This window comes from Xiphophorus hellerii, chromosome 20 (genome assembly GCF_003331165.1).
Source record: "Xiphophorus hellerii strain 12219 chromosome 20, Xiphophorus_hellerii-4.1, whole genome shotgun sequence".
Classification (NCBI taxonomy): domain Eukaryota; kingdom Metazoa; phylum Chordata; class Actinopteri; order Cyprinodontiformes; family Poeciliidae; genus Xiphophorus; species Xiphophorus hellerii.
Genome location: NC_045691.1, coordinates 1,117,726 through 1,130,834, shown reverse-complemented (window position 1 = coordinate 1,130,834; position 13,109 = coordinate 1,117,726). Strand labels below are relative to the sequence as shown.

At 42.8% G+C, this 13,109-nt stretch overlaps 1 protein-coding gene across 4 annotated transcripts in view; it reads right to left on the bottom strand.

The window, feature by feature from the left end:
- pxk (PX domain containing serine/threonine kinase) overlaps positions 1-13,109 on the bottom strand; it is a 28,310-nt gene that overhangs the window by 4,263 nt on the left and 10,938 nt on the right. Inside the window, exons 7-18 of one of the 4 annotated variants that reach the window (XM_032549197.1) lie at positions 12,582-12,656; positions 11,106-11,210; positions 10,204-10,305; positions 9,966-10,127; positions 9,119-9,236; positions 8,964-9,042; positions 7,735-7,783; positions 7,580-7,657; positions 6,586-6,672; positions 6,422-6,485; positions 4,988-5,047; positions 4,148-4,176 (exon numbers count right to left, since the gene is read on the bottom strand). In XM_032549197.1, the coding sequence (XP_032405088.1) occupies positions 4,160-4,176; positions 4,988-5,047; positions 6,422-6,485; positions 6,586-6,672; positions 7,580-7,657; positions 7,735-7,783; positions 8,964-9,042; positions 9,119-9,236; positions 9,966-10,127; positions 10,204-10,305; positions 11,106-11,210; positions 12,582-12,656 (996 nt within the window). In that variant the 3' untranslated portion in view covers positions 4,148-4,159. The other 3 variants (XM_032549198.1, XM_032549196.1, XM_032549194.1) reach the window with 3 other exon arrangements.

Here is a 13,109-nt window from a genome sequence, read left to right as displayed (position 1 = left end):
CAGCAGCTGCAGGACTGTTTCAACAGGACAAACTGGGATGTTTTTGAACATCAGGACCTGGAGGTTTTTACAGACAGTGTACTGTGCTACATCAAGAACTGTATTGACACTGTAGCTGTGGATAAACGCATCCGGGTCTTCCCAAACCAGAAGCCCTGGATGACTCAGGAGGTCCAGCGACTGCTAAAGACCAGGAATACCGCCTTCAGGTCTGGGGACAGGACCGTCTACAGTACAGCCCGAGCTAACTTGAAGAGCGGCATCAGAATGGCTAAGTCTGACTACAGGAGGAGGATAGAGGGTTACCTTGACAGCAACAACAGCAGGCAGGTGTGGCAGGGAATCCAGCATCTCACCAACTACAGGACCAACCTCGCAGCTGCGGAAGGCGACGCCACGCTGGCAGAGGAGCTGAACCTCTTCTTTGCCCGCTTTGAGGTGAAGCCAACAGAGGCAGCCACACTACACCAAGCGATCCATAACACCACACCCCTCTTTGTAGAGGAGCACAAGGTGAGGCGCACACTGCGGGCCGTCAACCCAAGGAAGGCTGCTGGACCTGATGGCGTCCCTGGACATGTCCTGAAAGACTGCTCCGATCAGCTGGCTGGAGTCTTCACCAGGATCTTCAACCAGTCCCTAGCCCTGTCTACAGTCCCATCCTGCCTGAAATCTTCCACATAGTCCCCATACCCAAGAAACCTCACATCTCCTGCCTCAACGACTACCAGCCAGTGGCACTAACCCCTGTGGTGACGAAGTGTTTTGAAAAACTGGTCCTGGGTCACATCACAGCACTTCTCCCTCCTGGCTTTGACCCCCACCAGTTCACCTACAGAGCCAACAGATCCACAGAGGACGCCGTGATCACGGCCCTCCATGCTGCTCTGTCACATCTGGAGCAGCAGGGGAGCTATGTGCGGATGCTCTTTGTAGACTACAGCTCTGCTTTTAATATCATCCTCCCTCACAGACTGGTGGACAAACTGGGGGACCTGGGCCTCCCTCACTCCACCTGCATGTGGATTCTGAGCTTCCTGACCAACCGTCAGCAGAGAGTTAGGGTGGGAAAACATACATCCACTGCCCTCAGCCTTAGTACTGGCTCTCCACAGGGCTGTGTGCTGAGCCCCCTGCTCTATTGTCTGTACACATACGACTGCACCTCTGCCCACCACAGCAACACCATCATCAAGTTTGCTGATGACACCACAGTGGTGAGGCTCATCTCAGGAGGCGACGAGTCCGCCTACAGGGGGGAGGTGGAGCGGCTGGTGCAGTGGTGCAGGGAGAACAATCTGCTCCTCAACAACTCAAAGACAAAAGAACTCATAATAGATTACAGGAGGAATAAAACGGACATTACACCACTAACCATTGGGGGAAAATGTGTGGAGAGGGTAGCTGATTTCCGTTTCCTGGGGGTCCACATTGAGCAGGGCCTCACATGGAACATGAACACCTTGGAGCTGATAAAAAAGGCCCAGCAAAGACTGAACTTCCTGAGGGTTCTCAGGAGGAACAGCATCAAGGAGAAGCTGCTGGTGTCCTTCTACAAGTGCTCCATAGAGAGCATACTGACCTACTGTATCTGCGTCTGGTATAACAGCAGCACTGCGGCTCAAAGGAAAGCTCTCCAAAGGGTTGGGAATACAGCCCAAAAAATCACTGGCTGCCCTCTCCCCTCACTGGAGGACCTGCACAGCGACCGCTGTCTAAGAAAAGCACAACACATCACAAAGGACACTTCTCACCCCGGACCTTCTCTGTTCACACTGCTGCCTTCAGGCAGAAGATACAGAGCAACCAGAACCAGAACCAACCGTCTCAGAGACAGTTTCTACCCGACAGCAATAACAAAACTAGATGCAATCAAAAACAACCATTAATCATCATGAATGATGTATGTGAGAATGTGGCTGTTCTTATTTATTAGTTGTTTTTGTTGTTGTTTTTTTTTACCAGTTATTTGTTATTTCTTACATTGTGTGTGAATTGTGAGACAGTTATTTTTTGTTTTTAAGCATATGCACTGACTGATGGCACCTTTTAAATTTCGTTGTCCTTGTGACAATGACAATAAAGATTTATCGTATCTTATCTTGGCAAAGGTCTAAAAATCAACCACGGCCCTCTTCTGCAGGCTCAACTTTTAACTTTCAATAAACTTTCAATGCAAGTTATAATGCAACTTTGCATTAAAATGTCATTATTTACCAATTCACACTTCATGACATCAGTCATAAACATTCATGAAGACTCCTTCATCTTTATGACTGTGGCATGTCAGTTCCTTGCACACCCCTTTCAAATAAAGTGTTACCAAATTTTCATTTGTGTCGTTATCCTTTTAAAGGTATTAGAAAAAGTTTCCAGAGGTCATCAGAGGTCAACTCCCTAACCCCAGCTCACATCTACAAATTAAACAAATTTGGTGTCGATCAACTCAGCTGCGTTTGTGCAGCAAAAGTGTTGTATTCTTATGTTGATGATGACCTCTGGAAACTTTTATCTTTAATATAATAGTGGTAAAAACAAAAAATTTAGTTGCATAAACGTTTGACACCAATACTATTATATCTGAAGAAGGTGGGGGCTCCAACTTCAGCCAGCAGCTTGACGGGCCTGGAGAAACTCGTGCTCTGCTGGGTTTCCTGTTCATCCCTCAGAAAGCAGCAGAAACTTTCTCCAGGACGAATCGTCATTAAAAGGATGCCTCAACAAAAAAAACAAAGACGGGAGCAGCCAGGAACCTCAGAACATCTCCTGAAACACTGTCGAGTTTTTAGATACAACTGACTGCAGGATGACTGCTGCCTTTCACCGAACGTTCAGGCTGCTCAGGCATCTCTCTAAAAATACTTTTTAACTTCTAGTTCACATAAAAATACTCTGGTCATTAACTGTGGGCACCACTAACTCAAAACTTAGCTGCGCTAACCCCTAAAGTGCAGATCATAAACATTAGTCTGGCTAATGCGTTACAACAGCACAGTATTTAGCGGAAGCTAATGCTAAAGCTCTAATGTTAATTCAAATTATATTTGCCCTTAAAAGACTACAAGCCTCCTCAACAATTTGACATTTTAACATCTTTTATACCACCTTTAGATACTACATTTATGTTTTTATCTTGTTCTCTACTGTCCATGATTTATTTTGTCCCAGTATCACATAAAGTTGTTGGGAGGGTGGGGAGAAAACGTGAGAAGAGGAAACAGAACTGCTGCATAAATGCCTTCAAAATAAGAGCGTGAATATAAACCACTGACTACTTGAAGAATGAACAATTCTTCAACACAGTGTCAAATTTTATTCAGCTGAAAGTCTACAAAACAGCAGAGTAAATTAGCATTTTAAAGTTTAACTGGGAAAATTAATTTAGGGGAAGCTAACTGCGGTAAACACCTCAAAGTTAGCTAAACGCTAGATGAAAAATTAGTGTGCTCACCACTGCTAATTATGTTTGTTTATTATTAAAGTTCTACTGAACTTTGAAATGCCGTCTAAATGACATCTTTGAGATAAAAATGTTTAAAATGCAGAAATCTGGTTTGAAACAGAACTTGTGTTTTCTGTCATGTCTGATGACAAAAAAATCATTAATGTTTCTGCTATTAAGGCTTAAAAACAACTTAAGGTAAAACGCTGTAGAGGCTCTGCAGACCTGGTTCACACAGTAGCTCAGTTTATTTCTCTCTGACAGTTTAAAGATGCAGGAAACTGAATAAAATCATTTTAAAAACTTCTGAATAAATATTAGTTTAAGCGCAAAAAAAAGTGAATGCAAAATAATTCAGAGCTAATAGAGCAAATAAATTGAAGTTCAACAGGTTTCCTAATGAGAAAGGTCTAAAAAATTCCTCTGACTCCACACAGACATCCATGCAGAGACGGATCACAATCTGCAACGGAAACAGGAAGAAGGAAGTCGGACGCCGTTGGAGATTGTGAGGTTTTTAAAAGCGTACGCCCTGATGGGAGCAATCGCCGCCGAATTGTTGTGCGCGCTGTTCGAGCGCAGTCATCATTTTCAGCTTCAGGCGCTAACACATTAGGTATTTGCTGTTAGATCAGGGCGTACGACGGCTTTAAAAACCGACAGACGTCCATCATCAACAACAACATTCGGTTTATTTTACTTTACCCAAAGACACGGTCAGAACGGAGCATGCTCTATGATGGAAGAGAGAGGGAAAAGATGGCCGTTATCGGGTGATCGGACCAATCAGCATCGAGATTTAACCACCAGGAAGTGGAGGAAGACCTGGAGTCTTTCCAAGCAGCCAGGATTTCTAGAAAGATCTCAGTTATTCTCTGGATACAGTAGCTGGAAAATAGTATTCACATCTTCATCTTGTAACAATAAACAATAAATCAATTGATCGATAAGTTAAAATGCTCAATAATTTCAATTTCTATTTGCTTGATTTATTGTTTTTCTCTTTTGACCAACAATTGGATGACAAAAGTCTTCAGTGTGGTGTTTTGGTGTCAACTAAAACTTTTTGAAGGACAATTTTGCTTACAGACACTTTATAATTCATTTTACTTGTTGTTTTGTTTTTTTATTTTGGATATTTAAAATGTCTTTCAGTACCAGTGTTAAATATTCCTTAGAATTTAAAGTTTATAGGTAAAAGAAAATGGTCTAGGGTTCACCAAGGTTAATCCAAGCCATAAAACGTCCTCGGTACTGAAGTATTTGGAAAATGTTGCTGGGTGTGAATACTTTTGCCTCATGAGTTTGGCTGCTTAGAGAGAAAGTTCATCTAAAAAAACACACCAGAGGAGGACACCTGCCTGGAGACGTCTTGGTGGGACAGGAGACAGACAGACAAGTCCAGTTAGACTTCATAATCACACATGCAGGGTTTCAAAACCAAACACACACATGTTGCTACTGATCTGAGCTGCAACACAGCCTCCACCAACGGGGGGCGCTACAGTCTGCCCAACCCTTAAAGAGACAGAGAGATAGGTGTACCTGTAGCAGGAGGAGGGGTGGGGGAAGAAGGACAGGTGGGAGGTGAACTGGCTCCTGAACCTGGTGGAGACAGAAAAACAGCCTAAGATGGGGGAAGAGGGGTCATGACCTCTGGCCTCGAAGTGGGAGGCAGTTCCTCAGGATATAGACACATTTAATGTTTCTGAAGTTTCAATTTCCTTTTATATATACACATATTTCTTTACAAACTCTATGGCACCAATTTAGCTCCATAGCTTAGGTATTATGAAAGGGAAGAAGGAAGGAATGAAAAACAACTCAAAACCACTTTTACTTGCTCTTCTGTGTCAGCTACGCTATGCAGATTCCCGTTGTCGTAGCAACTGACTGACAACAGCTCCACTAGTGCATCAGGATTAAAAAAAACATTCAGTCCGGTAAAGATTATGTTTTCAGACTTGACGTTTATTTTGTGATCATTAATAAGTGATTGTCTGAACACAGAAGTGGTTGGTGTGAGTTGCATTATTTTTTAACTGAACTGAAACACACCGAATTCTGCAGCATCTACATGTTAAAGTTGTCAAAGTCAAGCTAGCATAAATGACCTACCTCCCTCACACTCGCTTTTTTTAGTTAAAACGTTTTGCTGACCTTGTTATCTAGTTGTCGTAGTTTTGACAATAAGTAGCAAAACATTGCATCCTTTTTTGTTTTTTATATCAGGCATTAATTTCAGATTTACCGCATTATGTTGAGAATTTCACAGCTAAAAATTTGCATCTGCGACATCAAGTTGCAACGAATCTATAACATTAGGTTGTTGTTATTCACTGCCTCACTCCTCCAGCAGGGGGAGCTCATGTCTTGGTTGCATCACCCTTTTCCATCTCTTCCTTCTTCCTTTACAAAACAAACTATAGAGCTAAATTAGTGCCATAAAATTTATTTGTAAAATGTATATATTGGACCTGAAATAAAAGATGTCAAACTGAAAAATGAGTTTGACATCATAACATCAGATGTTATGATCAAAAAACTTTTAATTTTACTGAAGCAAAAATATGACAGATTATTAGGCACAGACGGAAAGATTGATTTTTTTAAAACTACAAGAATAAAGTCATAACATTAACCAAAACAAGATGCAAAATTACCAAAAGAAACTGCAGATTTATAAGAAAATTTACATTTAAATGAGAAAAAAGCTTCAATAATGTAATTAAGATCTGAGGTGAGCAGCTCAGCTCGTCTCAGAGTTCTGCTGCTCATAATTATTTGATGCTGATGTGTTAAAAGACGAAACAATACCAAAGTAAAATTTCATAAGATGATCAACATTCCTCATTTTGATACTGTGGTATGACTTTGTTGTTCTTATATTAATTTTTTATTCTGTTAATACAAGTATTTTTTTGGCTGCTTCGTTTGAGTAAATGTTGAGGAAAAGGAAGCAGTGTGAGGTTGACCTACCAGAGTTGTTGTTGTTTCGGACAGAGACGTCCTCTTCGTTCTCACACGTCGACTGTCTGCATTTCTGCAGGGACAAAAACGGCTTCAGAGACGTTTCTGCTCCGAATCGTCAGATAAACGCTGAAACTGAGCAGCAGGCGCTAAGCAGCTGCTCCGTGTTTCACCTTTCTCGCCAGGATCTTCCTCCTCTTCTTCTCCTCTTCGGAGCCGTAGTGAGACTGAGCTCGGGTCAGCCGCCGGTGCTGATGCAGCTGCAGAAAGACAGAACCACTCGGTCAATCAAACAACTTTATTTGTACAGCACATTTCAGCAACAAGGCAGTTCGAAGTGCTTTAAATCATAAAAACACAAAGTCACAGAATGAATTCAAAGTCAGCAATTGAAACATTACATTTTGTTCTTCTTACACATCAGATTATTGATTAATGTTTCAGATTATTGATTAATGTTTCAGAAGCAACTCTAAACAGCTGGGCTTTTAGGAACTCGGTGCTTCGGCTGTGCTGCAGTTTTCTGGAAGTTTGTTAAAGATTTGTGATGCATAGATGCTGAAAGCTGCTTCTCCATGTTTGTTTTTGGCTCTGGGGAAGCAGAGCAGAACCAGAACCAGAACATGAGGGGTCTGGAAGGTTGATACAACAGCAGCAGATCTTTAATGTATTGTGGTTTTGAGCCGTTCAGTGATTTATAAACTACCAGCAGCATTTTAAAGTCTATTCTCTGAGCTACAGGGAGCTTTAAAACTGGGTGATGGGCTCCATCTTCCTGGTTTTGGTCAGAACGCCAGCAGCAGCAGGAGGATTGATTTTTTGTTGGCAGACCTGTTGCAGTAATCGATGCAACTTAAGATAAAAGTATGGATGAGTTTCTCTAGATCTTGCTGGGACATTAGTCCTTTAATCCTGGAAATGTTCTTCAGGTGGCAGAAGACCGACTCTGTAACCGTCTTTATGTGGTTCTGAATGTTCATACCCAGATTTTAGCCTGATCTCTACTTTCCAGCTGTAATAACTGCAGCTGTGCATTGACTCTAGATCGTTCCTTTTTAGGTCCAAAGATAATAACTTCAGTTCTGTAGTAACTCAAGTTATCCAGAAAACTGCTAACCACGTCTGCAAAGTGAAAGCTGTGCGGCGACCAAACCCAGCAGAACCCACCATCCTCTGCTCTTCATGCAGCCGCTTCTCCAAACTTCCCTTTGCCGACTTCAGCACCTCCTTCAGGCGGCTGGGAATCTGACGGAGAACGGACTCGGTCAGGTTTCTGATCATTTCTGAAACTACGATGCTTTTAGCTCTCCTCCCATTCTCACCTTTATCTGCAGTTTTTCTGAGAGTTTGAGCTTGACGTCACTGAAGAGCCTGAAAGATACAAAACAAAAGTAAATTTTACTGCTCCACAAATTGCGTTTCATTGTTAACTTAAAACATGCAGAGAAGACCTGGTGGGCCAGTGTGTCAGTCAAACCTCTCACTGCAGAGGTTGATGTTTAGACCTTTGCTGAGGTACAAAATGCTGATGGATAAGATCAGCTTCACATTTCAGTATCAGCGGATCACAGATGTCCTAGAATTAAGGAAATTGGTGCTGATAAATCGGTGCGCTCCTAGTAAATATGAATGATTCTGGGGTCCTCCCTCTCTAGTTTCCTTCGTATCTACCGTCTCTTTAAAAGGGGTGGATATTTATGCAAACATTTGTTTTATGTTGAATATTTTTGTTTGCTTGTATTAACTAGTACTGTGTACTTTTCAGTGATGTTGTTGCATTTGTTGGTTTTTATTGTGATTTCTCAAGTTTTTTCTCTTTCTGCAGGTGTGGAAGCAGACTTCATTTTTTTCTACTCTATTCTCTTTTCTTTGTGTTAAACTTTTTCTAAAATGTAATAATTAAATAATATTTAATTATGTAATATTTGATTATATAATATTTAACCTATTTAACCTGCTGGTTAACTTTCTCCTGGGCTTCCTGTGATCCACACCAAACAGCACAGTGACAACTGGCTATACTTTAACTAGGCCAACTGGCTGGTAAGGAGCCTGAAGCTCCTGCCTCCTGCCTAAACTGAACACAGTTTAGTTTGACAATTTTCTGCAGTCAAATTAATCTCCATATTTTTGAGAGGTAGCATCATTTTTGTCCCAGCCTGTTTCATTAGGTTATTTCATAAAATATTGGTTAATTTTCTGTAATATTTTTATTTACTGTTACTTTTATCAGGTTCAAGTTGTTTCAGTGACCATACTGTTGTTTTTGGTCATTACCAGAAATTCTGTTCAGATGTGTATCTCAGATTATTCAGTACAACATCTGCTGTGTATTTGCTGATCACATACAACTTTATACTTAAATTAAAAGTGCCAGATTACTTTATTAATCCATTTTTATGTCTCTGTTTTATTTATCCTTTCCTTTGTTTTTATTTGACATGATTCCTTTTAGGTTTAATTTTCTTCATTTCCCTGTAAGCCTGAAACACTGAGAATGAAAACAAACATTTCTTGTGCATTTGGACCTCTGCAGCGGATCTGGACTCACGGAGTCTGGATGAGCGCCGGCACCGTCGGCATGCCGCTCTTGCAGGCGTCTGCAGACAGGATGGACTGCAGAACCGATACTGAACACAGACTTGGAGTCAGACATGGTGTGGAGCTGTTAGGATGTTTGATCCAGATTAAAGTGGCGATACAAACCCACGGCGGCGTGCGGGGCGGACGGGAACTGGTCCAGTGGGACGCTGTCCGGCGGCCGGCCGTACGTCATCTCGTACAGTAAATGTCCGAAGCAGAACACGTCGATGCTTTCTGTAGTCTGAAGGTGGAAACAAAAGGTGGTTTTGTGATCTGATCACAGCTTCATGCTGCTCCAGATAAGCTTCATAAATCTGCTGCTGTTTGTAGTTTTATTTTCACTTCCTGTAAATAGTCTGTTTTTATTACTCAAATACTCATTTTCACTGTTTTTAATGGTAGTTTTAATAACTTCACAATATTTTATGTTGTAATTTAACCCAACACTGCAGCATGTCATCCCAATTCTCTAATTATATTTTTTATTTTTGTGTAAATCTATATCAGTCTTTCTCAAACTGTGGTCTGCAAGGTGCAGCATGTAAACAATGTTTATTTGCTGTGAAGTGAGATCAAAGTGTAAAACAAACAGTTAGCTGCCCAGAGAATTGTGATTAAAAATAATAATGATAAGTGGCTTAAGACCAGGTCACTCAAAAAAAGAAAAAAGAAAAAGAGTTAACCGGTGGGAAGAAAACAACGGCAGGAATATTTTTCAGTTTCTGAGTGAGTTGCAGAACTTTTGCTGTTTTCAGAACACTGGCAGACTATCGACACGCAGGTCTAGGTCTGCCTGACCTGGCTGTGCTGCGTGCGAGATGATGGTGAGCTGTGAGCAGCGCTGTGCCCCGCGCTGAATAACTGCATCTTAACGTCAAAAATAAACCTAAAGTTTAACGGGAACAGAAATGGCCCACGGACGGAGCCTTGAGGGACCCCACAGGTGAGGGTGAAGGTCATTCTCACGTACGTTGATCTTCCTCAGCTGCGTGAAGGCCGGCCTCAGGACAGAGGGAACTCCCAGCATGCCGTTCTCCACATCCACCAGCCGACACACGCCGTCGTCCACCATGACGTTGGAGGCGTGCAGATGGCCGAAGAACAGACCGCTGTCGTGGAGAAGCTTCAGGCTCTGAACACAGACAGACACGACAGCTGCAGCGGCGGGCCGGGGTTTTGGGTCGGTTACATGCAGGCGTCGTGTTTACCTCCAGGATCTGACGGCCGAACAGCTGGATCTGCTCCAGCTCCAGGCCCTGGCTCTTCTTGGGGTTGCAGTACTTCTTCAGGTGACTCTCTCTGGGTTTCACCTGGACACATCCAGATAGAGAGGAAGACTTATTTCAGGTTCATGTGGAGAGAAAACATCTGGACCGCATCCATCTCAAACCCCTCAACCAGCCAGGCTCCTATTCTACTCTGGGAGTTTGTCCTGAAAGCCACAACATTGCTCCACAGGAAGCTATCAAAGTGTCTGCAGTAGTTCCAGGAATCTGCCATGTTTCATGCCGATGCGTTAAATTTTACCAGAAAATAACGAAGGAGAGAAAAAGAGAAACCTCTAACTGTATTGTCATCTTTTAACCTGTTCTTTATTTGGATTTAGCAGCTCGTTTTCATTAACATGGGACCGGAGATCGCTTCCAAAGCAGGAAGTGGACTACAGAGCAGGGAATTCTGGGTAAATGCAGCCAAAACAAACACGCTAGAGGGAGAAATGAGAGAAATGAAAAGTACAACTTGAACTGGTTCAGATTCACATTGAACAGACTCACACTGAATAGTTTAAAATTGAACTGGTTCACATTAAACTGGTTCACATTAAACAGGTTCAGATTAAACTGGTTCAATGGGCAGTTTGGCCTCCAGAGTCCAGACCCAAACCCACAGAGAGTCTCTGGACCGTAGAGGTCCAACTTTCTCCACAGCAAACTGGAGAAAATGTAAACCAACTCTGGGTGGAAATAAATGTTTCAACGTCTCAGAAATGTTTCGAACTGATTCAACAGAGAAAGTGTGTTTGAAAAAGCAGCTAAAGGAGGTCCAGCCAAATGTCAGAGAGGTACCGGTTCTGTTTGAGAGGCGGCGCATGTAGCAGGAGGCCCGTTACCTTGCAGATCTGGTCCCTCAGAGAGCCTCTTTCACCGAAGGGCCGGACGAGCAGAGCCGAAGACTCGCTGGTGCTGGAGAACAGCAGCGGACTCAGATACGGCGTCTGGAAAAGAACCAACCGTGATTACCGTCCGGGCTGGTCAGAGTCAGTCTTACCCAGAACCCACAGGACCAGAACCAGGAAGATAGAGGTCCAAATTGAAGTCTACACTGTCAGTAATCATATGGGTCATCTGCCGGTTCTCGTTCTGGTCCACTGGGTTCATGGAGATGCTGGTTTCATTTTCCACCGGGACTTTTTACTGACCCACATCAACCGGTGGCCCAGAACCAGAATCCGAGAGAGGATCTACGGAGTCCAGAGGAAGATGAGACACCAGAACCACCAGCGAAGATGGGCTGAAGGTACTATCAGAGCAACCTGGGCTTCCAGAACCTCAGCAGAACCTCACGCTGGTCTCCATGCGTCGCTGTATTGATGCAGGAATTCAAGCAAAAGGAGCCCAGACCAGAACCGACAGCAGGTTCTGTCCAGAACGTGGAGCTCTGGAGGTCCAGATTTAAGGTTCTGATGGATGGGTTTAATGTTCTGACCCAGTTTGGAGCAGAAAGCTCATTTAAAAGGATAAAACGGCTCCTCGTCTCCTTCTGACGCCTGAGTGACGTTACTTCAAATCTAACAAACTGCTGTTAAACGTTTGTGCAGCAAAATCTTTTTTTGTGCCGCCATCATTTTAAAGATATTAATAAATGTTTCCACAGGTCATGAAAGGTCAACCAGCCCCCTCATCATCTTCAAATCAGAGAAAATCTGTCAATAAACTCAGCTGTGTCTGTGGAGCAAACATTTTTGTTTGTGCTGCTTTTGCTTTGAAGATATTAGTGAAAGTTTAAAGGTCAAAACAAAATTAAACGAAACGTTCGACAAAATTGGTGTCAAGACTTTGCAAACGTTTGACACCAATTTAGTTTGAAAAACGAAATTGAACAAACAAAATCAGCACAAAACAACAATTTTTGTTCAGAGTTGATAGGCCCCAATTTTGTTTTTGAAGAAGGTGAAAGGTTGACCTTTCATGACCTCTGGAAACATTTATTAATACCTTTAAACTGAAAAGAAAAATTTTGCTGCACTAACGTTTGACACCAACTTTGTTAGATTTGAAGAACTAAACTCCAAACAGAAATCCCAGCATGAGTTCTGACCCGGTTCGCTGCTGTGCTTCTTAGCAGGATTCTGATGACTCTGCAGTTTTTGACCTTACAGACGCAGTAAGAAAAAAGCAAAAGCAGGGAACAATTCTCACAGCGCTGCTCGTTTATCGGCTCCGTTCTGCCAGAGGAAACTGCAGAAACAGTCGCAACGCAGCAGTTTTCTCCATTTCCACATCAAGTCCCTGATAACAGGAACTTGAGAACTGCAGAGCAAAAACAACTGAACGATATCAAACCCCTCAGAGAGCAGAGAGCTTACAGACGGGTTGGAGAGCAGCTTCAGGGCCGACTGCAGGTCTTTGTCTGAGAGGAACTTATCAGAACCCAGATCCACCTGCAGACACAAAAACAGGCGGTCAAACAGAAAAGCTGCTGCTGTTTCTCTGTTCATTGATTTAAAGGATTAACTTGTCACTTTGCCCGGTTTCAGACACAACACAGGATAAAGCTGAGCTGCGTTTGCAGGATTTAAATCAAGAATGGACAGAAACATCAGACCCAAGCAGTCAGGAACCACGAACGGAGGCGGTTCTGTCTGATTCACCCTGAACTAATCGGTGCAGCGACTTTCAGCTGAGACAGAAGGAGGAAATCCTCCAGTTAAAGGAAAAATGAGAGATTTTAAAGTTTCATAGAAGTTTTTACAGCGTTTTCGCTCTGAAGGACAAATGAAAACGAGGATCAGCCTGATTGAATCCTGCTGCAGTTCAATGCAACGCTCTACTGAGCCACATGCTTGTTCTCCGTGTTCAACGGGAACACCTGAAGAGTCGGGCGTCCTGCTTAC